At 52.5% G+C, this 27,502-nt stretch overlaps 1 protein-coding gene across 1 annotated transcript; it reads left to right on the top strand.

The window, feature by feature from the left end:
* On the top strand, nt 1,420–25,866 carry A4GALT (alpha 1,4-galactosyltransferase). Its single transcript, XM_018048862.1, is given in 4 exon segments — nt 1,420–1,507; nt 22,819–22,960; nt 24,379–24,611; nt 24,614–25,866. Coding segments are annotated over 2 exon segments (1,065 nt in total). The 5' UTR covers nt 1,420–1,507; nt 22,819–22,960; nt 24,379–24,418; the 3' UTR covers nt 25,486–25,866.

The following is a 27,502-nucleotide window of genomic DNA, read 5'->3' as shown; positions in this document are numbered from 1 at the left end:
GCTTCCCAGGTGGCTCAGGGGTAAAGAATCCTCCTGTCAATGCTGGAGACGTGGGTTCAATCCCTGGGTTGGGAAGATACTCTGGAGAGGGAAATGGCAACCCACTCCAGTATTCTTGGCTGGAGAATCCCATAGACAGAGGAGCCTGGTGGACTCCAGTCCACTGGGTCACCCAAGAGTTGGGCAGAACTTAGCAATTAGACAACCACCACCTAGAAAATGGAGCTCTCATTAACTGAGAGGAAGATGCAGGATGCCAACTCTGGGGAAGGAAGACGGACATTGGATGGAGCGAGATAAGGGAGGTCTCCAGCACACAGATCTGTGAGCTTTGGAAGAGGGCCAGGCCACTGGGTGTCCTCAGCAGATAGAAGCCGCAGGTTGGGGTGACATTCAGAAGCTGGGGGCTGCTACAGAGGAGAATGGGGGTCACTGAGGAGCAGGAGGAGAACCAGGCAAATGTGGTATTAGGGCAGCCAAGAGAAGAGGGTGCATCGGAGAAGAGGGAGTGGGCAGCAGGGTCAAATCCTGCTGGAGGGACCAGGAGGACAAAACGGAGACTTAGCACTGTATCCAGTGACTGTACATCACCGGAGCCCCAGTATGACGGTTCTGGGGGATCAGTGGGAAGAGGGACAAGAGCCGAATTAGATGGGTTTTTAAGGAGAATGGAAGGAGGGAGACTAAACAGCTCTTGGAGGGCTTTTGCGTAAAGGGAAGGGGAAATGAGACAGCAGTAGCTGGAGCGGGCAGAGGGATCGTAAGAGAGTTTTTGGTGGTTTTTATCTACCCTCCCTCTGGTTTGGGTTTTAGGTAGAAGTAACCTTGTGTGAACAGATGGGAATGACTGGAGAGAGGGAAAAGAGGGCAGAATCACGTGATCAGCATCGGCTTGAAGGGTGGGACCTTGCGGACAAGTGGAAAGGGCTTCCCCTGGCCCTCCTGAGTGAGAGGATGGGTGAGGAGGAAGTGAGCACACCTTGGCACGTGCGCAGTGGACCAGAGGGTGAGAGGGAAAAGGACAGGGCACGAAGGTTGTGCAACACGGGGTGGATGCAGGCAAAACCTTTAGCACCGGTCGCACGGCGATGGAGGAAGGAGGTCCAGAGGCAACAGTCAGGCCCGAGTTCAAATGCCGCTACTGCCCTTGCCCAGCTGCTTGACGTGGAAGTCACTTACGGCCCTGAGCCTCGTTTGGCTCATCTGTTAAATGGGGGGAAAGGGATCGTAAAGCCACAGACTGCGCGGCAGGGAGGCACGGGGAGTGCTCCGCACCTGTGGGCCCGCGGGCTGCTGGGGTCCAGCCCCGGGCGCTGGGAGCCGCGCGGACTCACAGGACCCCCTCGGGGCGGGGCGGGGCGGGGCGGCGCTGACCCCGCCCCGGGCTGAGGAGCGGCGCTCCGCCCGCCGGTCTCCCGGCCCTGCCCGCCCGCCGCCTGCCGCCCGCCTGCCGCCCGCCGGGCCCGCGGGGCCGCGTTGTCCGCCGGCCGGAGTCGCAGGAGCAGAGGTACGAGTGGCCGGGCTCCGCGGCACAGGCCGGGGGGCGCCCCGGGCCCGGGCGGGGAGGCGCGCTCCGAGAGAAGGAAGGGGTGGGGGCTGCGGAGGGCTCGGCCGCCGCCCGCCGGGACCACCTGTTCGGGAGGGTCGCTCGCGTGCGCACCGACTGTGCGCGCTGCTTCCCCGACCGCCGCCTCCGCCCCAGAGGCACCCAAAGTTGAGCGCGGCGGCTGGGCTGGGAGCCCAGCTCGAGAAAGGAGGGCGCGCCCCGCCCGGGAGCCCTCCGGGCAGCGCCGCCCGGGCGGGGGTCCCCGCGGCAGGAGCAGAGCGGCCGCGGGGGCGAGAAGCCCGGGTCCGAGGGCCGGCTCCCCCGGCCCGCGCTGCGCCCTTGGGCGAGCCTCGCCTCTCTGCCTGGGGGCGCGTAAAAGTCCCGGAGGCCTCGCGGCCCGCCGCGATCGCCCCTGGCCCCGAGGGGCGCCGCTGGGGAGAGGGGTCGGGGGAAGCGGCCGGCTGCGGGGGGAGACTGCCGGGGGATGGGAGGCGTCCCCCTGGGCCTTTGAGGATGCTGAGGCTTTGGACGGCGAAGGGGGGAAAGGCTCTCTCCAGGTGGAGGGACCGCCCGGGTCGGAACTGGGAAGTGGGGAGAGCAGGGTCTAAGCGCTCCGTCCCGGGGATCCGGATCCGCAGACCACCCCCTCTTTCCGGCGTGCTTCTCTCCTCCAGATGGGAAGCGTCGAGTCCCAGCGGGAGCTTCGGTGCGCTGGCAGAGGCTCTTTCCGGGGATGTCCAGTCTCAGTCCACGCCCCTTGGAGCTAGCCGAGTCCCCGGCCTCAGTTTCCGCTTCTGACACGTGCCGGGCGGAGGTTCCCACCTCCCGGCCAGACGCGGCCGAGCCCCCAGCTCTGAGAGGGTTAGGACCTCCCCTGACCTCGCGGCCCTCTCTCTGGAGGACACCCTTTTGGTCTCCGCCAAATATGGAGTGAGCGGCCGCTCCGTGGTGGCCCTTTGAGGGTCTCTGGACTCCTTCGTGCCCTCCTCCCTCAAGCCACCCGGGGCACCTGGTGTGCTACCCCTCTGGCAGCCCCTCCAGCCCCACCCCAGCTGCCCAAGGACTCCTCCTTTGTTACCACCTCCCCAAGATGGGGGAATCACCCTGCCCAGAGGGACAAAGCAGGGCCCAGGCTGCCCGCGACGGTCCCCTCCTGCTCGCATCCCTGTTCCCACAGCCAAAGAGCCCGGCAGCCAAATCAGGCCCAAATGAAAAATAAGCAAGGAGAGTCAAGATGGAACCTTCTCAGTTGCTCCTTTTCCTTCCAAGCCTGTTTCCAGTGCCCCTCGTGCCTGTCCCTGCTTGTCCGCTGTGGCCACTCCATATTAGAGCGCAAACACCGAAATGGAAATTCTTTACCATTTTGTTTTGCTTCCTTGTACCTGTGGAAGCCCTAGAACTGCCTAGGCCAGTGGACTTGGTCTGCTGTGTGCCAGGGCTGGCAGCATCTTTCAGAGCTACTTGTGCTGAGTCGCTCAGCCGGGTCCCGACTCGTTGCGACCCCCATGGACTGTAGCCCGCCAGGCTCCTCTGTCCATGGGGATTCTCCAGACAAGAATACTGGAGTGGGTAGCCTGTCCCTTCTCCAGGGGAGCTTCCCGACCCAGGAACTGAACCAGGGTCTCCTGCATTGCAGGCTGATTCTTTATCAGCTGAGCTGCCTTGGGAAGGTAACTCACTTGGAACTTAAGGAGCTGTGGCACACCGCAGCATCAGGTTGGCCCCCGTCAGCGCCTTCCATGGGGCCATGGAGGTCCAGCTCTTCAGGGACCCAGGGCAGCCGAGAATGCTGTTCCCCGTGGGTCTGAGTTGGTACCAGGGCAGGGTGAGACAAGGTGGCTGCCGGGGGCATTTGTAACCAGATGGGAAGAGGAGTGGATGAGAAAAGGGAAGCTTAATCTGTGAAAACAGCTCCTCCCTGCCCCACCTTCCCACCCTCACCCCCACCGGCTGCTGCACCTCCTGGTGGGGGCAGTTCCACCTTCAATCTGGCCACCCAAGCTGTGCTCATTACTACGCTCCTAGCGTGCTCTTACCTCCTGTTGACTGCCCTGCCCTGCATTCTGTTGCCTTCCTCCTTCTCTCCAGATTGGAAGCTCCTGGAGGGAGGAAACTTGCAAGCCTGACATAGTAGGTGTTTATTGCCTTTTGCTTGAATGAATGAACTGAAAGTGGGTGGGGGGGGGGGCGGATTTCATATTCACATCACTTGAAGATGTGCTGTGCTTAGTCACTCAGTCATGTCTGACTCTGTGACCCAATGGACCGTATATACGCCAAGCTCCTCTGTCCGCGAGGATTCTCCAGACAAGAATACTGGAGTGGGTTGCCATGCCCTCCTCCAGGAGATCTTCCAACCCAGAGATCGAATGACTGTCTGAGCCACCAGTTATCACTTGGAGATAACTATTGTTAAAATTTGCCAGACTTTTTAAAAAACACATTGGTACATATTGGAATGGGCTTCTCTGGTGGCTCAGTGATAAGGAATGCACCTGACAATGCAGGAGACTCAGGCTCCATCCCTGGGTCGGGAGGATCCCCTGGAGAAGGAAATGGAAACCCACTCCAGTACTCTTGCCTGGGAAATCTCACAGACAGGGGAGCCTGGTGGGCTACAGTCCATGGGGTCATAAAGAATCAGACGTGACTGAGCAACTAAACAACAGCAATATATTTGGATACCTTGTTTATACAAACGTTGCAAATTCCTTGTCTTTCCCTAATTCTTTTTTCATATTTTTCAATGCTTAGACATTGTGACATCATATTTAGTTAATGAGTTTCATTTGACATTTAGGTTTTGTTGGGTGTTTTTTTTTAATATTTGGCTCTTTTAGATCATGTCACATTGAGTTAATAGATAAATTTATGCACTGCTGGATATTTTTTTCTGGAGAGGGAATTACCTGGTAGTCAGTGTAGCATCAGCTGGCTCTCCAGAGGAACTGTGCTGTTCTGTACTTCCTTAGGCTGTGAACGTGCATTTCCTGTTATTTCCTGGAAATGAAATTACTGGGGTCAAAGAGCATGAACATCTAGTATCTTTAAGTAAAAGTAAGTAAGTAAGTAAAGTCACTCAGTCGTGTCCGACTCTTTGTGACCCCGTGGACTGCGGCCCACCAGGCTCCTCAGTCCATGGGATTCTCCAGGCAAGAATACTGGAGTGGGGTGCCATTTCCTTCTCCAGGGGATCTCCCCGACCCAGGGATCGAACCCGAGTCTCCAGCATTGGAAGCAGATGCCTTAACCTCTGAGCCACCAGGGAAGGTTCTTATTCACTTGTTTGAGTTCATCAGTGAGACGCTTGCCCCTTGTCTGGTCTCTTGGTGGCAAAGATCTTCTCCCAGGTTATGACTAGGCTATTACTATTTTTGCTGCTGATGGTGTGTGCATTTGAGCAACACATTTAAAATTTTTATTTTACTGTATCTGTGCTTTTGGATAAGGGAGACTTGGCTGCATTTATAAGCTGATGGGAAAGAGCCAGGCAAGGGAGTGGCTGAAGTTCCTGAAGAGGGAGGGGCAGGTCGGTAGATGAAGTCCCAGAGGATGCTGGAGGCCGGAGAGGGCTGGAACTGGTCTAGAGGGGGGCCTTCTGAGCTGGTGAGGACAGGAGGTGTGAGGGAGGGGATGGGAGGGCATCTTATGAATCGGCTTTGATCTTCCCAGAAAAGAAAGTAAAAAAAGCATCAGCAGGTTCTGGACCTGAGGCCCCCAGCACCCTATGCTGTTTGCCAACCTCATTTCCCCTGAGTCCTCCTTGTTTCCCTGGGAGGTGGGAGGTAGAAGGTGTTATCACCCCCATCGACAGACTCCAGAGGGAGGGGAAGTACCTTGAAGAGTTTCCGCCTGCCCTTGAGCGTCCTCTCCGACCTCCATCTCTAGTAGCTAGCAAGAAACAGTACCCATCTTCTGTGTCTAGAGCTTGGTGAGTGAGCATCCCTTCCTCTCCTGCCTGCCTCTGTTTGTCTTCCCTCTGGACAGACCCCAGTGGGGCCAGGAGCTTCCAGTTCTGCAGAGCTGGCCCCAGGGACTAGGAGGGCCCCTTCCATTCAGGGCAGTGCCCCAAACACTCCTCTCACCCAGCAGGAACCAAGTGCTGCAGGGGCAGCAGGGCCTTCAGGATGTCACACCTGTGCAAAGTCTGAGTTGCTGGGTAGACGTGAAAGTAAAACAGAAAAGTGGTCCTTACATTCCATGAACAGCTTGATTTGAAAGTGCAGACGCCATTGTCCCAGACACAGATATGGAGCCCAGAGACACCCCCACCCTACCCTGGGTGTCTGTAGTCATCGATTGCTTTTTTCCAGAAGCTTCCAAGGCAATCTCCTGATTTGAGGACGGGCTTCGGGCTCAGACAGTAAAGAATCCGCCTTCAGTGCAGGAGACCTGGGTTCGATCCCTGTGTCCAGAAGATCCCCTGGAAAAGGGAACAGCAACCCACTCCAGTATCCTTGCCTGGAGAATTCCATGGACAGAGGAGCCTGGTGGGCTACAGTCTATGAGGTCGCAAAGAGTCAGACATGACTAACACTTTCACTTTTCTTTCCATTGATCAAGCCCCTACTTGATCTAAGGGCTTTTGTTAACCTGATCTCTTTTTTTTAAACCCCCTCAGCCCTCTTGAGCTGTCAGTCCCATCTTACAGATGAGGAACTGAGAGTCAGCCACCTCCTCTTGACCACAGCAAGATCTGAGCCCCTGGCCACAGTGCAGTCCCAGTTGAACGGGACTGGGCTACAGACAGAGTTATTTCACCTGGCTATTTTAATCCCAGGGTGTTTGAATCCCAGCTGGGCCTCAGTTTCCAATCTTAAACTGTAATTGATAATAAGAGGACCTGCCTCAGGCAGCTACTGGGAAGATTACATGAGTTACTGAAGGAGAAACCACTCTAACCAGTAGCTGTGCATGGTAAGCCCTCAGGAAATATGCACCGTTGTTGTTATTAAACCACATAGCTCCATTCCTGACAGGCAGCTTTTAATAAACGCTAACTTGGCCACACCCGTCTCTCTTCCGATGAGAGGATGGGAAGGAGGACCAGCCCTGACGCTGGAGAGAACTTGGACTTTTTAAGTTCTCGAGACCAGTGATGACCTGTATCGAGACCAGATTGGCATTTCCTTTGGCCTAAGCCGTTCATTTCTAGGAAGGGTCCTGCAGAAGTAATTAAGGATGTGTTGAGAGGTCTAAGTGCTAAGATACCACAGTGTTGTCTATAAAAGCAAAAAGCCACATTTCCAGCAGTCAAAGTGCAAAGTGAAAGTCGCTCAGTTGAGTCTGACTTTGTGCGACCCCATGGACTATACAGTCCATGGAATTCTCCAGGCCAGATTACTGGAGTGGGTAGTGTTTCTCTTCTCCAGGGGATCTTCCCAACCCAGAGATCGAACCTGGGTCTGTGCATTGCAGGTGGATGCTTTGCCAGCAGAGCCACAGGGGGCTCAGCCACAGAGGGGCTCACAGGGGGAAGCCCCTCCAGCAGTCAAGGTGGGCTACCCTGGAGAGGTAGGGCGTGGAGCTGTGTCTACTGACATGATAGAGGCGCAGCGTGTGTTTCCAAAGAGTTTAATTTAGGTAGAATTTACAGCCTGTTGTGCACGTCCAGTTTGAAGAGTTTTAGGAAATGGGTCTGGTTATATAACCACCACCACCTGGTTTCAGGAGACAGAGGCCCCGCATATTTTTAAGTGGAAAGTAAAACAAGGTGTAGAGCAGTGTGGGTAAGGATCACTTTCTGTGCGTCTCCTGGACACAGCCTGCGTAAACACTGCTCCGTGTGAGTGGAGGCGGCCGAAAAGGACTGGAAAGCATATGCCAAAATGCTGACGTGTCACATACCCTCACCTCAAACCTTCAAGATAAAGAGCAAAGCAAGAGCTGTTCCCTGAAAGTGGTGACTGGACGTCCCCTGCCCTGCCCCCCAGGCATGCACGCACACATACACACACATCCCTCTAGAAAAGCTGGGAGCCCCACCAACCATGATCCCACTGTTGGCTAAGTGTCTGTGTATACGCACTGTGGAAACACAGAGGCAATACTCAAAGGTATGAAGAAAACCATGACAGTATTTTGATGGATTCTTGGCAAATGGCAGCTCGTCTTCCCTACGATGACTGAGAGGTTGCTGGGTCGGGAAGGTGGAGGGACATTTTGGGAAGAAGGAAGAGCTTGTTTCAGAAACTTGGTGTTCCCAAAGCCTAGTGCCTTGAGCGAAAGAGAAGAGCTGGGTTTTCTTGAAGCTTTTAACCATCATTTTCAAAGGCATTGAGGATATATCGGGATGGCTGTCGTGCCATCACGCACTTATCGTGCACCTGCTGTATGCCAGGCCCTCCCTGATTTAATATCAGGCTGAGTGGGCAGCGTCTGGCTTGGTGCCCACTTTCCTGCAATCCCAATTCACTCCCAGACCAAATTCACCCTGGTGGTTCCCCCATAGGACTTGCTCAGGGGCTCTGAAGGTCTGCCAGGGGTCTGGGCTAAGGGGGAACACAGGGTTTGGGGTGAGTGCTGTTCACACTCCTTTGGAAGGTAGCCACGAGCTCCTCCTGGTGTGTACGTGTGCAGAAATGGGGGCCCAGCCACAGTAAGCGTCAATATCTGGGTGGCTTCCTAGGTGAGGAGAGACTTGGGGGCACACATACCTGGGTGGTGCCCATCCCGCCTCCCCCCTTCACTAGCCCAGCAGCCGCTCTGCTCTGCACCTGAGTTTTTCATTGGTAAGACCGGCCACCGCGGTGGACATGGAGACCCAGGGCGCATGGTGTACAGTGGGGTGCCTGGTAGGCGGTGTGTTCCAGACAGATGGCAAAACTTCCTTCGTACCTTTTCTGCTCAGGAAGTTCCTGGGCAGGGGAGTGTGGAGGGATGTTTTGAGAAGAAGAAAGAGTGGGTTGCAGAGGCTTGGAATTTCCAGAGCCTGGTGGCTTGAGCAATAGAGCAGACGTCAGCTCGGCTAGTCTGGCAGTCATGCGCCGGGAGCGGGCAGGGCTGGGGAGGCAGAGCTTGCTGGGGTCCGCAGGCTTGTGTGGGGCTGCAGCAGGAGGCGGCTGGGGTGGCGCGTTGCAGGACAGGGACGAGAGATGGAGAGAGCTGGGCTGGGCTCGGGGGAGGGAAGGAGGGGTAGAGCGGAAATCTGTTTAGTGGAGCTGTGCCCCCAATTCCCTCTCTCCGCTTCCCTCTCCCCGGATCATCACAGTAGCCTTGTAACACATTTCTGTTGCTTGCTGCACATCCCCTGTGACTTAGACCCATAAAGCAGCCAGATCTTAAAGATTTCTTTAAGACAAGTCACACTAGGGAATTCCCTGTCAGTCCAGTGGTTAGGATTTGGGGCTCTCACTGCCAAGGTGGGGAGCTAGGATTCCACAAGCCACACAGGGTGACCCCCCAAAAAAAAGTCACGCTATAACCCTTTCCTCCTCAAAATTGCCCACTGGCACCCCCTGCCAATCAGTTGTCAAGTCCTCCCTGTGGCCCTCAAGCCCGCTCCCCAGCCCAGCCCAGCGTCCCCTCTATCTCTCTAGCCTCTCCTGGTGGTGACTCCATGGTCAGTCCCTCAGGCACACATGCCTGAGGGCCTTTGCACTCACTGACTTTCTTCCCTGGGCACCCTTTCCCCAGAAATCCATCCAGCTGGTGCCTCACCTCCTTCTGGCGTCTGCACACATGTCAGCTTTTCTAGAGAAGCCATCCATAACCATTCTGCACCCCTGCCCCTGGTCCTCCCAGTGCAGGGTCGCTAAGAGCAGATGTCTGGGTGTCCAGATCCGTGGTGAGTTATCACTCCCTGCCTGAGCAGAAGGTGACTTCACCCTGATCCTGAGAGCTGGAGCCCAGGCTCTACTGCAGAGTGACCTTGGGGGGCTGGGATGGCCTCAGGGAAGATAAAAGCCTCTGAGACTTTCAGATGCAGACATACCTGAGAGGAGATCCTGGCGCCACCCCCCTCGACCCCTCCCCCCCACCAGGTATTAGCCATGTAGTGTTGGGAAGGTCACCTTTCTCTCCCGGGACAGGTGCACACTCGGGTACTTGAATATGAAGGGACACGGCATGCGACCATATTTTGTGCCCTTGGATGGTGAGGCGGGAACATGTCAGTTACACCTTCTGACTGTTGTCGTCTGCGCGGGCTCAGGGTTTGCCGGTTGGCAGATGGCACTCCCCGAGATTAGTTGCTCATTTCATCCTGGCTTTCTGGGCAGTTTAGGGATCATTCATGCATTCTTTCAGAAGATATGTATTAAGCACCTTCGATGTGCTAAGGTCTGTGCTGGCCCTGTGATGAGTCAGAGTGACCTTGTTCCTGGCCCCCTGGGAGCGGGCATTGTTTTCCAAGATATGAGTGTCACTGTGTTTAACCAGTCCCTTCAAGGAAGACCTTGGGTTGTTTCTAATCATTTGCGGTTGCAAACAAACCTGTGAGCGGTACAAATATCACTTATCTGTAGGATAAATTCACAGAGTGGGACTGTGAGGCGAAAGGGTATGTGAATGTGTAATTTTGATAGATGTTGGTCAGTTACTCTCCACCCCTACCAGCACTGTACGGATGCCCGTTTCCTCAGAGCCTTGCCTGAAGGATGTGTCGAAGTTTTAGATTCTTGCAAATCTGATGGGTGAGAGATGCTATCTGACTGTTTTGACCTGCATTTTTCTTACTTACAAAAAGCTCCCCCATCTTGCTTATCTGTTTAAGCATCTGTGTGTGTGTGTGTGTGTGTGTGTGTGTGTGTGTGTGTGTGTGTGATGTGACCTTGGCTCATTTTCTTTTGGATTGTTCGTTTTTACTCCTTGATTTGTGGGATTGCTTTCTAAGTTAGAAAAATGAGATGTCTGGTATCTGAGAGAAACAAAAGCCATCCCAAGATGTCACTTGTATTTTTTACTTTCTCAGTATTTTGCGCAAGGTTGCAGGGAAATTTTTTCTTTTCATGACTTCTGGATTCCATGCATAATTAAGAAAACCTTCCCAACTCCGTTTACTGAGGAATTCACTCGTGTTTTGTCTGAAACATTTATTATTCCATTTGGGGTTTATCCTGGGCATATTCTGAGCTATCCGCTCATCTGGTTCTTTTTCCCTACTGGCTTCCCTGCTTGCCCAACAGCTGTATTAAAAGATCTGTTTTCACTTGCGCATTTGTAGATGCTGCCCGTGTTGGATATGCAAATGCCATACTCTTTCTGTGATTTGTTTCATTGCCCTGTTTATATGCAAAAACTAGGTTCTTTTAATTATTGGTGCTTCGTGTGTCAGTCTCTGAAAGACCAGTCCTTCTTCATGTCTTCCTTTCCTCAGAGTTTTCCTGTAGGTTTTTGCTTACTTTTCTTTTTTAAATTTTATTTTATTTCTCCACTTGGCTGGGCTGAGCCTTCGTTTCTCTAGTTGCAGCGAGTGGGGGCTGCTCTCTAGTTGTTGGGCTTCTCCTGTTGCAGAACACAGGCTCTGGGTGCACGGGCTTCAGGAGTTGTGGCTCACGGGCTTAGCTGCCCGGTGGTATGTGATCTTCCCAGACCAGGGACTGAATCTATGTCCCCTGCATGAGCAGGCAGATTCTTTACCACTGTACCGCCAGGGAAGTCCCTTGCTTATTTTCTAAATAAACTTTAGAATCAGTTTGTTGAACTGCAGACCCGAGTGCAGTTTATACACTGGCTAAGAGAACATCGACGTCTTTAAAAAGCTGAATCTTCATCCAAAACCACAGTGCAAGTTCCCACTTGTTCAAGTGTACTTTGCATTGTCAGCGGCTTTAAATTGTTGTTCACATGAATGTTGAACATCTTTTGTTAAGTTTAACCCTAAGTACTGTGATGGTGGTTGTGAGTAGGAGTCTTTTCATTATATCTTCTGCTTCCAGCTGCTTTTTTACATTTGTGTATGTGTCTGTCTGTTTCCTATCACCTTATGGTATTTCTTTATTAGTAGGAGTTTTTCAACAGTTTCTCTTGACTTTTCTAGGTATATAGTAGTATTGTATAAAAATAGCAGTAATTTTAGCTTTTTCTATTTGACTTTTGGTGGGGGTTGCCCCCTGTTTGGAGAAGGCAATGGCACCCCACTCCAGTACTCTTGCCTGGAAAATCTTATGGACGGAGGAGCCTGGTAGGCTGCAGTCCATGGGGTCGCTAAGAGTCGGACACAACTGAGAGACTTCACTTTCACCTTTCACTTTCATGCATTGGAGAAGGAAATGGCAGCCCACTCCAGTGTTCTTGCCTGGAGAATTCCAGGGATGGGGGAGCCTGGTGGGCTGCCATCTATGGGGTCTCACAAAGTCGGACACGACTGAAGTGACTTAGCAGCAGCAGCAGCAGCCCCCTGTTTGTATCATAGCTTCACTGGTAGCTCAGACAGTAAAGAATCTGCCTGCAATGTCAGAGACCCAGGTTCGATCCCTGGGTCAGGAAGACCTCCTGGAAAAGGGAATGGCAACCCACTCCAGTGTTTTTGCCTGGAGTATTCCATGGACAGAGGAGCCTGGCGGGCTGCAGTCCATGGGGTGGCAGAGTCAGACATGACTGAGCAACTTTCACTTTCATTCAGTGTTTATAGCTCTAATTTCTCTTGTCGGGTTGCTTTGATGAACACCTCCAGTGCCCATGAGGGTGCTGGACACTTTGTCATTTTCCTGTCTTCAGCTAGAGTTCCCTCATGTATGAAGCTGAGTATTCACACTCCTGTGTGAAGCTGGTTCTTGGCTTTGATATTGATATACATAATTTTCTTAAGGAAGTATCCATTGATTCCTAATTTATCCAGAAAGTGTGGGAAACCTTGTCAAATTACTTTAGCATTTCTGGGGATAATAGTATGGTTTTTCTCCTTAGATGTATGAATTTGGTGAATTATATTAAAGACATCCTAATATTGAACCATCCTTGCATTCCAAGAATAAAACCCACTTGGTTTTATTTTGTTTTGTTATGACCAGGGACTGACCCAGGGCCCCCTGCATTGGGAGTGTGGAGTCTTAGCCACTGGACCACCTAGGAAGTCCAAACCCACATGGTTTTGATTGTTCATTCTTTTGATGTGCTGTTGAGTTCTATTTGCTTTTTTTGTTTAGGATTTTTAATTCATAAGTGATATTGGTCAGTAGAGTGTCTTGTGCCATCTGTCTCAGGTTTTGATGTCTATATTATACTAATTTAAATTCTTTATACTTAACTTAGACTTGTCTGGTGGCTCAGTCAGTAAAGAATCCATCCGCCTGTGATGCAGGAGACCTGAATTCGATCCCTGGGTCAGGAAGGTACCCTGGAGAAGGAAGTGACAATCAGCTCCAGATTCTTGCCTGGAAGATCCCGTGGATGGAGGAGCCTCGTGGGCTACAGTCCACGGGATTGCAAGAGTCCCATATGACTTAGTGAATAAACCACCATACTTAATTTTTTTTTAAGTGTTCCCTCTTATATTTTGCTATTTAACACCTTTAAAAGTATTGAGATCTTCTGTTATGTAAATTCATAAAATTCCTCTCTAAAAATATCTTATTGCTTCTCTTAATGATCTTGTATAATTCTATTTCTTATGTAAAAGTTGGCCTGTCTAGACTGACTGTTCTGGCAACAGTCTTGATTTATTACGTTTGTCTAGAAATTATTTTTTTCAGGTTTCAAATGTTATTTGCAAAGTACTATCTTACGATTAAAAAAGTTTCCCTCTGCTTCTTTGGTTCCTTTCCCATTTGGCATGACTTGGTTTGCACTGAGTGCTCACTCCTCATCTCCTCAGTTCTCTTGTTTTCTTAATTAGGTTAATTGCGATTTATATATTTCATTGAATTTTTTCCAAAGAGCCCATTTTTTGGCCTTATGTCTTAGTTCTACTGCTTATCTGCTTCCAGACTTTTTTCTACTGTAATTTTTCTTTCCTTGGTCTTCTTGTTTATTTTCTAACATTTTAAGAAAAGGTTTAAGTTCTTTTTCTACCATTTTTCGCCTGCTGGTTTCTTTCTTCTTATCGGTCCTGTTTTACTTGTCACATGTATTGGAGGCTATAAACATTCTTCGGATAAATCTGCAGCTGTGTCTTATAGATTCAGATTCTTAAGTATTTTGATATGGTTGTTTTCTAGAAATGCCATAGATCCCGTTTGTACTTCCCTTTTGACTCAAGAATTGTCCAAGAGAGAGGTTTTGTTTTTAAAAAAATCTTCCTAACTTTTACGTTAATTTCTAGTCATACTGCTTTGTATTTATAAAATGTATGTTTTATGCTTATGGGTTTTGTTGAGGTTTTCAATTTTCATAAATGTTCCATCCGCTCTTGAAAGTGAATTATTTATTATTATGTCAAGAATTTGATATAGAGTAGTACTTTTTTATTATTTTGTAGATCTTCTGAATTATTTTGTGTTTGATCTACTTGTTTCTTGGACTCAGAAAGATGAATTACAGTCTGTTATTAGTGTATTACCATCTGTTTCTCCTGACATCCCTGTAATTTCTTCTTCCTGAAAATTGCTGCAGTGTGTTTGACGCCTTGTGAATTATACCACTTGGCATTATAAGTGGCCTTCCCTTGGCTCATTTAGAGATGCCTGGCTTTAATTCCCATTGTCAGATACTAAGATTATGGCTTCAGCTTTGTTTTTGTTTGTATGTGTCTTTAAACGTTTGCTCATTCTTTTACTTTTAACCTTCTAAATCACTTTTTTGATGTTTGTGTCTCAAGTACAAGATAGAGTTGGAATTTGCTTGGATCTAAACTAAAAAATCCTTTTCCTTTGTATAGATAAGTCAGATCTGTTTATATGTATTGATATGGCTGATGTCTATGACCTGCTGTGTTCATATGTACGCATGCCTTTGTGCTTGTGGGAGGACTACATTCCTCTTTGTATATAATATACACACATATGTATTTACTTGTTTGGCTGTACTGGGTCTTAGTTGCAGCATGTGGGATCTTTCATTGTGACATGTGGAATCTAGTTCCCTAACCAGGGACTGAACCCAGGCCCCCTGCCTCGGGAGCACAGAGTCTTAGCCACTGGACCACTGGGGAAGCCCCTGGGAGGGCTATATTCTGATGAAAACAAACAAACAAACAACCCAAAACAAAAAATAGGAATCTTTCCGATATTTGGGAAAGCTTGTAATTTGTTCGAGTGGCTCCATTTTTTTATATTTATCCTTCATATCATACTCTTAGTCCCTTCTTTCTTTAGGTAGTGTCCGTTGTTTCTCGTCTATGAACAACAATACATTTAACTTGCTTCTTCTCCATCCTCCCCTTTCTCTAGTCACTGGTCGTCTCAGCTGATACTGTGCTGAGTGAGGTGTATATTGTTTCCATCCAGTGCTTCTGGAAGCTCTCCGTCAGGCAGTGTTCCTGATGTTTGCCACTTCCTGCTCATTCAGTGACATGACAACCTGAAGAGATGTCTCGGAAAAAACCTCTTGAGGCAAGAGCGAAGCGCTCTGAAGAAGGGCTGCGCCACCCACAGTCGATGCAAAGTGTGAGCCAAAGGTTAATATATGGTTGTCCCTTAGTATCCACGCAGGGAACCCCCACAGCTACCAAAATCCTCCCGCACTCAAGTTCAGTGATGTAAACTGGACTTGATGCTGCCATGTAGGAAAGCGCAGACAGTGACACTGAGGAGAAATCATTCAGAAGAGTCGGGCTTTACGTGTGGTGAACCTTCAGGAACACCTCACTCAATTTATTTCACGTATATTCCTTCCTAGGGAGTTCCTTCCTTCCTTCCTTGCATCCTATGTATACACAGACGTGATAGGTGATTTTAAAATCTAACTTAAGAAAAAATTCTTGCAAAAGAAACATCCTACATAATAAGAAAGCAGAGTGGCTTTGCTTAATTGGCAGCGTTTTTATTTTTTAGTGGTTCATGATGGTGCATCTTATTAGATGCAGTACCATTGGGTGGTGTTACCCTTCTTCGTATCCCTTTGCACTCTAAATATGCTCAAGCTTTTACCGCTTTAGTTTTTACCCCCAGCAGTTAGGGATGAGGCCACCAGAGCTTGCTCTACTTTCCACCTTCTTTTTGCCTGTCCTACCAATTTTTTGTTTACATTTTTACGTTGTCTGACTAGATACCACTGTTGTTCCATCCTGTCATCCTTATTCCTACCTCTTTGGTGGGTGGAGAGGAGCTGAAGTTAAATATATTCAGTCCTGTTAATAAAGTTAGCCCAATCACCATTCGGTTTTCTGTACTTATTACTCATAATCCATTATTGCCCAAGTGCTTATATTTTGAAACTTGGTGTGTAACCTTAATATTTAAAGAACAGCTTGGCTATACACTCAACCCTCCACATCTCTAGATTCCACAGCCACAGAGTCAACCAACTGTGAGTCTAACTTATTAAAAGGAAAAAAATTCGAGAACATTCCAAAAAGGAAAACCTGACTGTGCGGCACACTTGCAACTATTAATGTAGCATTTACATTACTGAGCAACTAACACTTTCACTTTTCCCTTTATATTGGGTATTATAGATAATCTAGAGATGATTTAGAGAATTTGGGAAGTATGTCTAGCCTATATGCAAATACTACACCATTTTATGTCATGGACTTGAGCATCTGTGGATTTTGGTGGCTGTGGGAGTCCTGGAACCACCCTTCGTGGACATGGAGGGATGACATATATTAATTTTTGGCTCACAATTTCTTTCCTTGAGGATCCTGTAGGTGTTGCTCCACTATCTGCCATTGAGTGTCTGCTGAGAAATCTAATACCAGCCTGACTCTGTTTCCTTCATAGGTCTTTCTGTGTGCGTGCTCAATCGCTCAATCATGTCTGACTCTTTGTGACCCTACGATACTGTAGCCCACTAGGCTCCTCGGTCCCTGGGATTCTCCAGGCAAGAATACTGGAGGGGGTAGCCATTCCCTCCTCCAGGGGGTCTTCCCAACCCAGAGGTCGAACCTGGGTCTCCTATATTGCAGGCAGATTCTTTACCATCTGAGCCACAGGTAGCTGCCCAAAGATCTACTTTTGTGTCTTTATAAAGTTCATTCATCTGAAAAAATAATAAAAAAGTTCATTCATTTTGCTAGAAAATGTCTTGGGACTTAACCATTCTGGGTCACTGATCTCTAGTACTACATGGAGTCCTGTTTCGATTTCATGAAATGAAATCTTCCCTTATTTCAGAAAAGTTTTCCTGCATTATAATTTTAAATATTTATTCTGGCCCATTGTTTCCACCTTCTTTAGAAACCCTAGTTATGCATTTGTTGTATCTCCTTTACGTCTTTTCTCCATCTTCTTGAATTCTCTCATCTCTTTCTTTCTATTTGGTTTTGCCCCTTTGTTCATTTTGATCCCTGTATCTCTTACTGTACTTCATGCCTGCTCTCCCTGGGTTTCGTGCGGTTTGGTCTTCATTTCTGAAATGGTTTTGTCTTTTTCTTCTGGTTCTTTCCTGAGGTCTATCAGTTCTCACTTATTGTCTTCGTATCTTTTTCAAGAACTTCTCCCGTTCTTGTGTTTCTGCTTTCTGGTCTCCCTTCAAGCAGGAATTACTTTTTTCTCAGGGCTTTTTATTTTACTTGTTTTCAGTTCATGCCGCCATTCTGGATCAGAATTTTTGTTTGTCTTGTGGCGATATTTTTATAGTGACTCATCTTATAAGGGAACACCAGTGTTCCTTTCCCTCTTCATTCATGTAGCATCTTTGGATGGATGTTGTGTTTATGCCTTTAACAATTTTTTTCCCCCCTCTATTTGAATTAGCAGGATTTTCCTGGACCAGCGACTAATAGGAGGTTTTGATGGAAATTGGGAGACAGGCCAGGATCGTTCTCTAGATTTCTCTCCTGAAAGACTCCCTCTGTTTTTGCAAGAATGGATTGTTCCTTTAATATACGGCCTTCCCCTGCAGCTTCCCTTCTGTTGCCTCTCAGAACCCAGCCTGACTGAAGAAGCCACCGCCTCCAACCTTGAACCCTCCTGGTTCATTAAGCCCTTGGCTCCTGTCTTATTTGTCTTCCTTTTTTTAATTTGTTTATTTTTTGGCCACACCCCATGGCATGTGGGATCTTAGTTCCCCAACTAGAGATCACACCCATGCCCCCTGCATTGGAAGCACAGTCTTACCTACTGGACCAACAGGGCAGTCCCTCGTCTTCCTTTTAGAAGTGGTGATTGCTGTGGTCCTGCACTGCTGGGCACCCCCAGTCCCACGCTCTTCCCCACCCCCACTGCCGCATCTGCTGGTTTCAGGTGCCTTGTGTAACACTCGCATGTGACTTGGAGTTTATGAGTTTGTCCTGCTCCTGGTTTCTTTCCCTAATGCTATAGTTTGTGGTTTATTTTTTTCCTTTCCCTCATGGCTCAGTCTGACATCAGTAGAAGAGGGGAGACTCAGAACTAAGAATGTGCCTCGTTCCTCTTGGAGACAGAGGGCTTCTCCTCCTGTTTTTCTGTCTGTCATAACCCCTCCAAGAGCAAGCCGCTGCCTGCTAGATTCTGGCTTCAGGAATTTCTGTCCTCGGAACAACTTACAGGCTTTGGAGGGGGAACATTTTGTAACCTGAAAACAGCCACTTGTACCAGGATCGCTGCCTTTTAATATCCGTCAGTCTTAATCAGGTATGCCCTGAAAGAGTGGGGATGGGGTCTGTGGGAGGACCGGACAGCAGCTCCTCCAAGTAGGGTTTGGAAGCTGGAGATACTGATTTTTCACACCAAGGAGGGTCTGAATTCTAAGACCAAAAGCCCACCCCCCTCAATTTTATTAATGTACAGGGCATGGGGGCAGGCCCAGGCCCAAGGTCACAGAGCCAATCAGTGGCGGAACAGAAGCTGTCAGCAGGGACCTGGGATTGAATTCTATACTCCATTTCCTGGCTGGGTGACCTGCCCCGGGATCCCTCGGTGTATAGCCTCCATATCTGCTCAGCCATTAACTTATCAGGGAGGTAGATCAGCACAGGCCCTGTGTTCCCACAGTTAGAACTTTCGGTTAGTCCGGCTGTCCCTTCCCCGTGGTGCAGAAGGAATCTGAGGCCCAACAAAGGAAAGGGAGTTGCCTAAAGTCACAGAGCAATTCAAGCGGGGCTGGGCAGACCTGCAAGCACCCTCCAGCCCCCGTGCCACTAGCATGGACCCTTGGACAAGTCACTTATGTTTTCTGAACGTTGAACAGGGGAGCGGGTGCAGGAATGAGCTGGAATAATCCTACAGCCCTCACTGGGGATCAGGCTGAACTGGGAAACGCGCTGACCCCAGCCGGGGCCGGTCGGGGCCTCCTGACCCCCATGAGATGCGTCATCCTCAAGCAGGAGGATGCAGTCGACTCTCTGATCTTTTTTTTAAATTAACCACTTTATTTTATTTATTTGTATTTTGGCTGTGCCTTTTTGTCATGTGGGATCTTGTTCCCCGGCCAGAGATGGAACCCCAACCCCCTGTGATGGAGGGGCCGTCTTAAGCCCTGGACCGCAAGGGAAGTCCTCCCCTATCTCTCTGTTACCCATGGCACCCCCACCTCTGCCAGGTCCCCAGCCCTAAGTCTCCTGGTACTTAATGAATCCCTGTGTCTTTGACTTGATATGGGGCACAGGTGCCAATTGGGGCCTTTGGGTTCCTAGCTTGGGGAAGAGCTTCCTTGGGGTGAGGGGAGGCAGCTGCTTATCCAGTCCTTTGAATGCTGTCAACCTGGCCTTTGGCCCCTGTCTGTCTCTGTGTCCTCCCACTGTACCCCTGCCCCTATGCAGAATCATGGGGTCAAGGGCCAGAAAGGGCACCCCAGGGTTGTTTGAGAGGGAAGGAGATGGAGAGAGAGACAGACCTGATGGGGCAGCAGGGGAGAGGAAGGGGTAGGAGGGGCCAGGGACAGAAAGGAGAAGAGAGGAAGAGGCGGGTGGGGTTGCAGCGTCGATGGATTGCTGATTGGTTGATTGGAGAAATCTTTGGAAGGTGCCATCCTTTGCTTCGAGGCTCTTCTCTCCTCTCTGGTCAGGGTCCTCCCTCCATGTCTGAGAACAAGGTTCCGCCAGCTGCTACCTCTGCAGTCCTAGGGGTCTCCAGGAAGGAGAAGGACCCTCTGGCAATGTCTCCTCCATCCTTCCTATGCATATCTGCACACAGGTATTGGTTTCCAAACCCTACACTGCCCCCAGCCGATAGCAGAGCCAGCAAGGGCCACGTGCAGGTCAAGATGCACGCGGTACCCAGGACAGCCTCTGCACTCCCCTCCCACAGGTGAGGAAACTTACGTGACCTGTCGGGGGCTTCTCTGGTGGTCCAGTGGCTAAGACTCCACACTCCCGATGCAGGGGGCCCAGGTTTGATCCCTGGTCATAGAACTAGATCTCACAGGCCACAGTGAAGATCAAAGACCCCACGCGCTATAACCGAGACCCAGCACGGCCAAATGAATAAATGAATAAAATAAATCAATAAAAAGAAGAGAGGACTTCCCTGGCAGTCCGGTGGTTAAGACTCCTCACTTCCACTGCAGGTGACTTGAAGTACGATCCCTGGTCAAGGAACAAAGATCCTGCAGGTCATGGGGCAAGGCCAAGAAAGATTATTTAAAATTTTTTAAATCATTTTTTAAAAATTAAGTGACTGTCACAGAGGTGGAGGACAGGTAGTTGCTCACATCTGCTGAGTCCAGAGCTGGGTCCTGGCTCCCAGGGCCCGTGGGAGGGAAACACTGGAGAAATTGCAACCCTGACGTCTGGTTGCATGTGGGCTGGTGTGAGAGCTGAGTTCTAGTCCCACCTCGACTGTGATTCTCTGTGTGGGACTGGGCATCACTAAGCCTCCATTTCTTCCCCTCTCGTGTGAGGGGCTGGGCAAGTCGCCTCTAGTTTGGGACAGTCGGTGGCTCCTAAGCCCAGTAATTGCCAGAGAGCTCCTGTCCCGCGTTTACCAGGTCTTGTCCTCATCCTTGCCTGATGAGCAGGCCACCAGCATCCATGGTGCCTTCTGCACTCTGGGAGCAGAGTGTGGGGCCATCACTGTGGCTGGCGAGCACTGCACAGCCAGTGCCCAGACCTGAATCCCGTGCCCACCCCCAGAGTTAGGAGTAGAGTGTATGGAAAGGAAATCGGGGTGCAGTTATCAGAAGTGGGAATGGATGATGGACCACCCAGACCAGCAGACGGCCACCCTGTCTCCCCTGGGGACCCCAGTTGCATGTGACTTATAACCCTTTTCTCTGCCATGGGCTGGACACAGGAGCCCAGCGAGGGTCAGAGGTGGAGGCTCCCTACTGGGGGGCAGGGATGGGTGTAGGCCATGGTCGAGGATGAGGTCCCAGAGCCAGGTCCCAGCCTTTTCTAGACCTATGAGCTTGATGCCCTTGATGCCATGCTCCTGAGGTGGGAGCCACAGAGCCAGTGCCAAGGGCCAGCTCGGAAGGGGACTGGCCAGACCTTCAGCCTTCAGTCTCCGCCAGCCCTGCACTTCGTACCCTTCCTTCCTCCCTGAGCTGGACACGGCGCATCTTGATGATGGGGAGCCCCACAGAAGGATTTAGAGCGGGATATGACTGCAGTTAGGTGCTAACAGGGAGTACCTCCCCAGGGCAGGGCTGGAGATGGCGGCCGGGAGACAGGGGAAGGTGGCAGGAACGTGCCAGGCTGGACTGACAAAGGCCAGGACTTGGGCTGTGAGGCTCTCCTGGGGACTGGAGAGTGCTTTGGGCCTGAGGTCACACGGCTACTGGGCTGCGGCCAGCTCCGCATCATAAACGGTTTCCATTCCCGGGTCTTGGGCTCTGGCACCAAATACGGTGCTGCTGCTCGCGTCTGGCTCCCTCAGCCACGGCCAGCACATCCTGCCTCCTCTACAGGCTCCTATCCCCGCCCCGAAAACACAGCCCATGGGAGAGCCAGGACCCTCCGGGCCCCCACACAGCCCCAGCCTCGCTCCATCCACTGCCCGTCTGTGTGCACTCAGCAGAGTGGTTCACAGAGGATTAAAAATACTCAGGACCAAAATAGCCTCTCTCCCTGTAGGGGAAAACCAGGGCCCAGGAGCACAAGGTTATGGGTTGACATCAGCGGCTCTGCCGCTCACAGCCTGGCTGGGGCATCCCAGGCAGCTCTCTCTGACCCCCCAGTTTCCTCCCCTCATGTGCTCACTGACTATTTCCTCACTTGTTGACTTGATAACTCATTCATCTGCTGATTCATTCATTCACTGATCACTCACTGATTGGCCCCTTCATTCACTCGCTTGCTCCTTTACGAAAGTACAGACCCACACGCTGAGTCACTCACTTACTCAGTATTTATTTATTACATACCAAGACCCAGGCAGTATTCTAGACACTGAAAAAATAAATAAACCTACACCAGACATACCTGTCCTCATCGGGGTTCTGTTCCAAATAAATAACCAAAACGGACAAGTACACAAACATACAGTGTATTAGAATAAGTACTAGGGCGAACAGACCAGAGGAGGAGGCTGTGGGGTGTGGGGGAAGCTGGGATCTTAGAGGGGCCGGGGCGGGGAGGACGTGGGAAGATGAAGGAGCCAGCCCTGTGAACATCTGCAGAAAGAGCATTCCGAGCAGAGGGAACAGCAGGTGCGGAGGCCCGGAGTCGGCAGCCTGGGGGGGTGGGTTTAAGGAAGAACCGGGAAGCCAGGTGGTGATGGAGAGAGAAGCAGGTGTGAGGTCAGGGTGGGGGGACGTGCCACCCCCTCATGAACTAGGCCTCCCACCTCACTCATCCTCTGAGCAGAGGAGCAGCCTGGCCAGATTCGCGTTTTTAAATCATTACCTTGGCTGTTGCCTGAAAAATCCCATGGACAGAGGAGCATAGTAGTTTACAATCCATGGGGTCGCAAGAGTCGGACGCGACTGAGCGACTTCACTTTCTTTCTCTTCTCTTCTGGCTGTTGAGCGAGTGAATCAGGCCGTGAGTCGGTTTCCTGTGTGACTGCTGTGTACCCAGCGCTGAGCCGGGCCCTGGGGAGAGAGAGGTGTGCAGGTCTCCTCCACGCCCATGGCTGACTCCCTTCTCATCAAGTGTCACCTCCTCCAGGAAGCCGCCTGCTCCCGCTTTGCTGGCCCCTTGGCTCCAGTTCCGCCATCATCGGGTTGATTGCCTCTCTCCGCGTGGTCTCCCCTTGAAGCCGAGCACTCCTCCAGGGCAGAGCTGTGCCTAACTCTTCTCTTCTCCCCAGCATGTTCCCCCAGGGGCAAAGAGGGTGGAGGACAGAATGAACAAGCGAGCCGCAGGCCCGGCCTGCCTGGCCCGTGTGGCTGGGAACCAGCCTCACCCTGTCTCTCGCCATCTTTTGCAGATGGATTTGCGGGCATGGAGAGCGTAGGGAAGGACCCGGTTCTTGCTGGCAGAGAAGGCTGGCTGCTGACCCAGGGCGTGTCTCCAGGAGGCCGGCCAGGCTGCCCGGTTCCCCACCTCGCCGCCATGGGCCACCCAGGCTGGTCAGTTTCCAGCCCATGCCGTGGCCACGGTTCCTGGCCTCAGCCTTGGGGAGGGACGGGCCCCACTGGGCAAGTCACAGCCTCCTGGGACCCCGCTGTGACCACAAGACCCCTCTCTGTCCTGGGGAAGGGTTGACTGTGGCTCCCCCAGGCTGCACCCAGTGCCCCGCCACTTGCACCCAAGCTTCCTGGCCTCTAAAGTGGAAACTATGCAACTGTGCCCTGGCGTTACTGAGGCCTGGATGGATGTGGATTCAGGAGAGTAAGCACTGGCTAGGATTCTGTTCATAGGACTGTCCAGGTCAACGTGTACCGAGTCCCCAGGCAGCATGTCTCAGTGGTGAGAGCACAGACCTGGAGCCAGGTGGCCTGGGTTCAAACCCCCTGCCCTGCTCCTGGCCAAGCAGAGGACTCTGCATGAGTTACCAGACCTCTCTGTGCCTCAGGGTTCTCACCATGTGAAAGGAGGATGATTCCCACCCCACAGGGTGGCTGTGTTTAATGACTTAATATGTTTGAAGTGTTCAGAAGGCCCCCTGACATGTGCATGGTGGGCAGTCAGTATTCGCTGAGTGAATGAATATAATCCTTGCTCCAATATGACCATCCTGCAGCTGCTTCAGGCAGACACAGGTCCCATGTGTCCCAGGATTCACACGGTCCCACCACAAGCCTCTCTTGTTCCTCCCAGCCTCCTGCAAGGCACCCGGGAATGTTCCTGCTGCCGGCCAGCCACAGCCTGGGCATCAAGAGAGAGTGTGGGTCCGAGGGCAGCCGTGCTAGTCAGGTGACAGAGTGACAGCTTATATAGCACAACCTCCCTGTCCCCCTCCCTCCAAGCAAGGGCTGGGAAAGCCAGGAGCCCGGGAGATTCTGTCATGTCCACCCCAAGGGCTTGGGGACCCAGCAAGCATGCCCACGTGCCTGGAGTCTGCCCGTCCTGCCTCTGAGTGAGCTTGCATGCTGGCGCCCAGCCCCTCAGGCCTCCTGCTGAAAGTCCCTGTGGCTGCAGGCAGCCCTTCCTCTTATTCCAGCTCCAGGCCCAGCTGGTGGAACCGAATGGGGCTGAGAGATGCCTGCACTGGGTCTCACATCACAGGCTGGCAGTTCAAAGGGGACAGACCTTGCAGAGAGGCCAGAGCCTGCGCTGGGCCCATGCTGGCCTCACATTGTGGGTGGCACTGGCCCAGCCCTTGGGGAGCTCGCCAGTATATCACAGAGTGGAAGGGCCTCTGCCCACATCTCAGCCCATGACCTGCTGCTCCCACTGTAGAGCTGAGGTCAGAGAGGGGTTCCTGAGCACCTGGCCGGCCCGTGGGGTCTGGAAGCCGGGCTCAGCCATGGCTGGTGTCTGTGGGCAGTGTTCTTGAGCCGGGGAAGCCAGCAGGCTGCCTGAGTGTGGTGCTCGTCTCTTACAGACCAGCCGATTCCTGCTGGAGGCTCCTGACATTTGGGGAGATGACGTCGGCGCCCCCCGACTGCCTGCTGGGGCTGCTCCGGGGCACCCCGAGGCAGCGGGTCTGTACCCTGTTCATTATCGGCTTCAAGTTCACCTTCTTCGTCTCTGTCATGGTCTACTGGCATGTTGTGGGAGAGCCCAGGGGCCAAAGAGTGCTCTCTAACCTGCCTGTGGACGTCCCCTGCCCCCACGTGGTCCCCCAACCCCCCCGCCCCCCGGCACCCTGCCTCCAGGCAACATCTTCTTCCTGGAGACCTCTGACCGGACGAACCCCAACTTCCTGTTCATGTGCTCCGTGGAGTCAGCCGCCAGGGCGCACCCCGAGTCCCCGGTGGTGGTCCTGATGAAGGGACTGCCTGGCGGGAACGCCTCCCGCCCGCGGCACCTGGGCCTCTCGCTCCTGGGCTGCTTCCCCAACGTCCAGATGCGCCCCCTGGACCTGGAGGAGCTCTTCCGGGAGACGCCCCTGGCCGCCTGGTACGCGGCCGTGCAGCGGCGCTGGGAGCCCTACCTGCTGCCGGTGCTCTCAGACGCCTCCAGGATCGCGCTGCTGTGGAAGTTCGGTGGCATCTACCTGGACACGGACTTCATCGTCCTCAAGGACCTGAGGAACCTGACCAACGCGCTGGGCACCCAGTCCCGCTACGTCCTCAATGGCGCCTTCCTGGCCTTCGAGCGGCACCACGAGTTCATGGCGCAGTGCATGCGCGACTTCGTGGCCCACTACAACGGCTGGATCTGGGGCCACCAGGGCCCGCAGCTGCTCACGCGGGTCTTCAAGAAATGGTGCTCCATCCGCAGCCTGAGCGAGAGCCGCGCCTGCCGCGGCGTCACCACCCTGCCCCCCGAGGCCTTCTACCCCATCCCCTGGCAGAACTGGAAGAAGTACTTCGAAGACATCAGCCCCCAGGAGCTGACCCAGCTACTCAATGCCACCTTTGCGGTCCACGTGTGGAACAAGAAGAGCCAGGGCACGCGCTTTGAGGCCACGTCCAGGGCCCTCCTGGCCCAGCTCCACGCCCGCTACTGCCCCACGACGCACAAGGCCATGAAGATGTACTTGTGAGGGGGCCTGCCAGCTCACCTCCCTGCACGTGGCAGAGAGGAGCTCTGGAGCCCGCCTTCCCAGGGGAGGCTAGATGGGAGGGCTAGAGATGGGGAGGCTGGGCCTCTGCAGCCCCAGGGTCTGGGGCAGGTGGTGGGGAGGATGGGGAACTGTTGGCCAGAGAGCTGTTACTGCAGGGCGCACTGCGGCCCCTGGGGCCTGCTCTGGTGGGCCACCCCCTGGGCCCGCCTACCGTCACAGAGTTGAGACGACCAGTGGTGAGGGGAGCGTCTCCAGACAGAATGAGCTGGAGTGAGCTGGCTGAGCACACCTGGGTCTTGTTCACAATGGGCAAGCCTGGTGAATATGAAAGCACCTCACAGAGTGGCAGGCTGGGCTGAAGTGCCCACGAGGTTGGGGGTGCGGGGCCGGGGCGGGGGGAAAGGAGCGGGTAGGAAGGAGGGGGAGGAGGCAGCTGGTGGGGGAGCTGGGCGGCAGACCCAGTTTCAAGAGCCCAAGGGATGGGGCGCTTTCGGGGTTTGGTTTCTTTTTTCCGGGGTGGCAGCCAGCAGAGTTGGCCTGGGAAGCTCTTTGGGGAAGGCCCTGCCTGTCCACCCCATCCTTTCTCCCAGAGACGTTGCAGGAGTGACACGGGCCAGCTGCCCACTCGGGCAAGGGGCCTGGAGTCCATTTGGCTCAGGAAAAGCATTTTAAAGAAAATACCCCCTACCCTGCCCGCAGTAAACAAATAAAGTGAGTCACCCACATCCAGTGCTTTCTGGTGGCTGAAATGCATTCATTCGCACCGCTCTTGTGAGCTCCACCCTGCAGCTGTGGGCAGGCATCTGGGCGGGCAGTGGTGGTGACTCGCCTGAGCGCACACAGCCTGCCTTGGTCAGAGGGGTCCAGGGCTGCTGGGTGGGCTCTGGGCCTGGGTGCCGGAGAATGACTGTGGTGGGCAAGGGGAGGAGCCTGTCTTCCCACCTCATTTTTCAAGGCTCAGACAGCCTTGGTTGGGTCCCCCCAGCACCCCCACCTCCACCCCATAATCAGCCTGATTCTGTTCTGGCCTGAACTGAGCCAGATGAGGAACCCACCACCTGGGCATATGCCTCCTAGGTTAGAGGAGCCCCAGGGAGAGAGGTGCGAGGCCTATGGGGTCCTTCCTGGCTCACGCTGGCTGGCTGGCTGGCTGGCTGAGAACCTTGGAGAGACTGCAGTGCCATGCTGGCAGCCCAGGGATGGGCCAGAGGAAAATCTCGCAGGGTGAGGCCCCAGCTGGTTTGTATTGAGGAAGAAGGCTTTCTGTGAGAGCTGTGCCTTCCAGCAGGCTGGAGAAGCCCTCCCTGTAGGGCAGAGGACTGGGGATACTGTCAGGAACTCGGGGTCAGCAGGCTGCTCTTTGGCAGCCAAGGCAGAGGTGTTTAGAGGCCTCTGGATCCTGCCAGTAGAAGATCGTGGGCAGCCTGGTAAGGAGGTGAGGTCCCTGGCTCTAGGGGTAATCAAGAGCAGGTGATGTTTTTGATTAAAACAATGAATGTATGAGGTAGTTCTCCAGCCACAGCATCATCTCACCTTTATTTAAAATCTTTTAAAAATGAGTAGATTTTAGTTTAATAGTACAGCCTGGGGTGAGAGCTTGCCCTCCTCATCACCTGTGGGTGCAACACCCACAGTCCAGAGCCCTTCCTGGGCCCCTGGGCCTGGAGTGGATTCCAGAAAGATCCTCTGCTTCCTTCTGCCCCATCCCAAGTTCACCATCGCCTGATGCCTGGCAGCGTCAGTCTGCTGACCCTGTCAGAACCTTTGTTGGGCATTCACTGTTAAATTCTTGGAAAGGAGAAGGGAGGGGTGGGCTCCCGTGGAAGCCTGCCCTGGCGACAGTAATCAGATCCTAGGAATCCTGTTGTTTGTTTCTGGCCAATGTTTTTACAGATATTTTTGTCTGGAGGAGATGAGGTCCCATCCCTCCACTGCGGGGCAGTGTGTGGTCCTGCAGGGGGCCCGTGGCAGGTTTCCTGTCAATTATTTAATGAGC

This window comes from Capra hircus, chromosome 5 (genome assembly GCF_001704415.2).
Source record: "Capra hircus breed San Clemente chromosome 5, ASM170441v1, whole genome shotgun sequence".
In the NCBI taxonomy this organism is placed as follows: Eukaryota; Metazoa; Chordata; class Mammalia; order Artiodactyla; family Bovidae; genus Capra; species Capra hircus.
The sequence above is the reverse complement of the archived record's forward strand: the minus strand, read 5'-3'. Positions and strand labels throughout refer to the sequence as shown.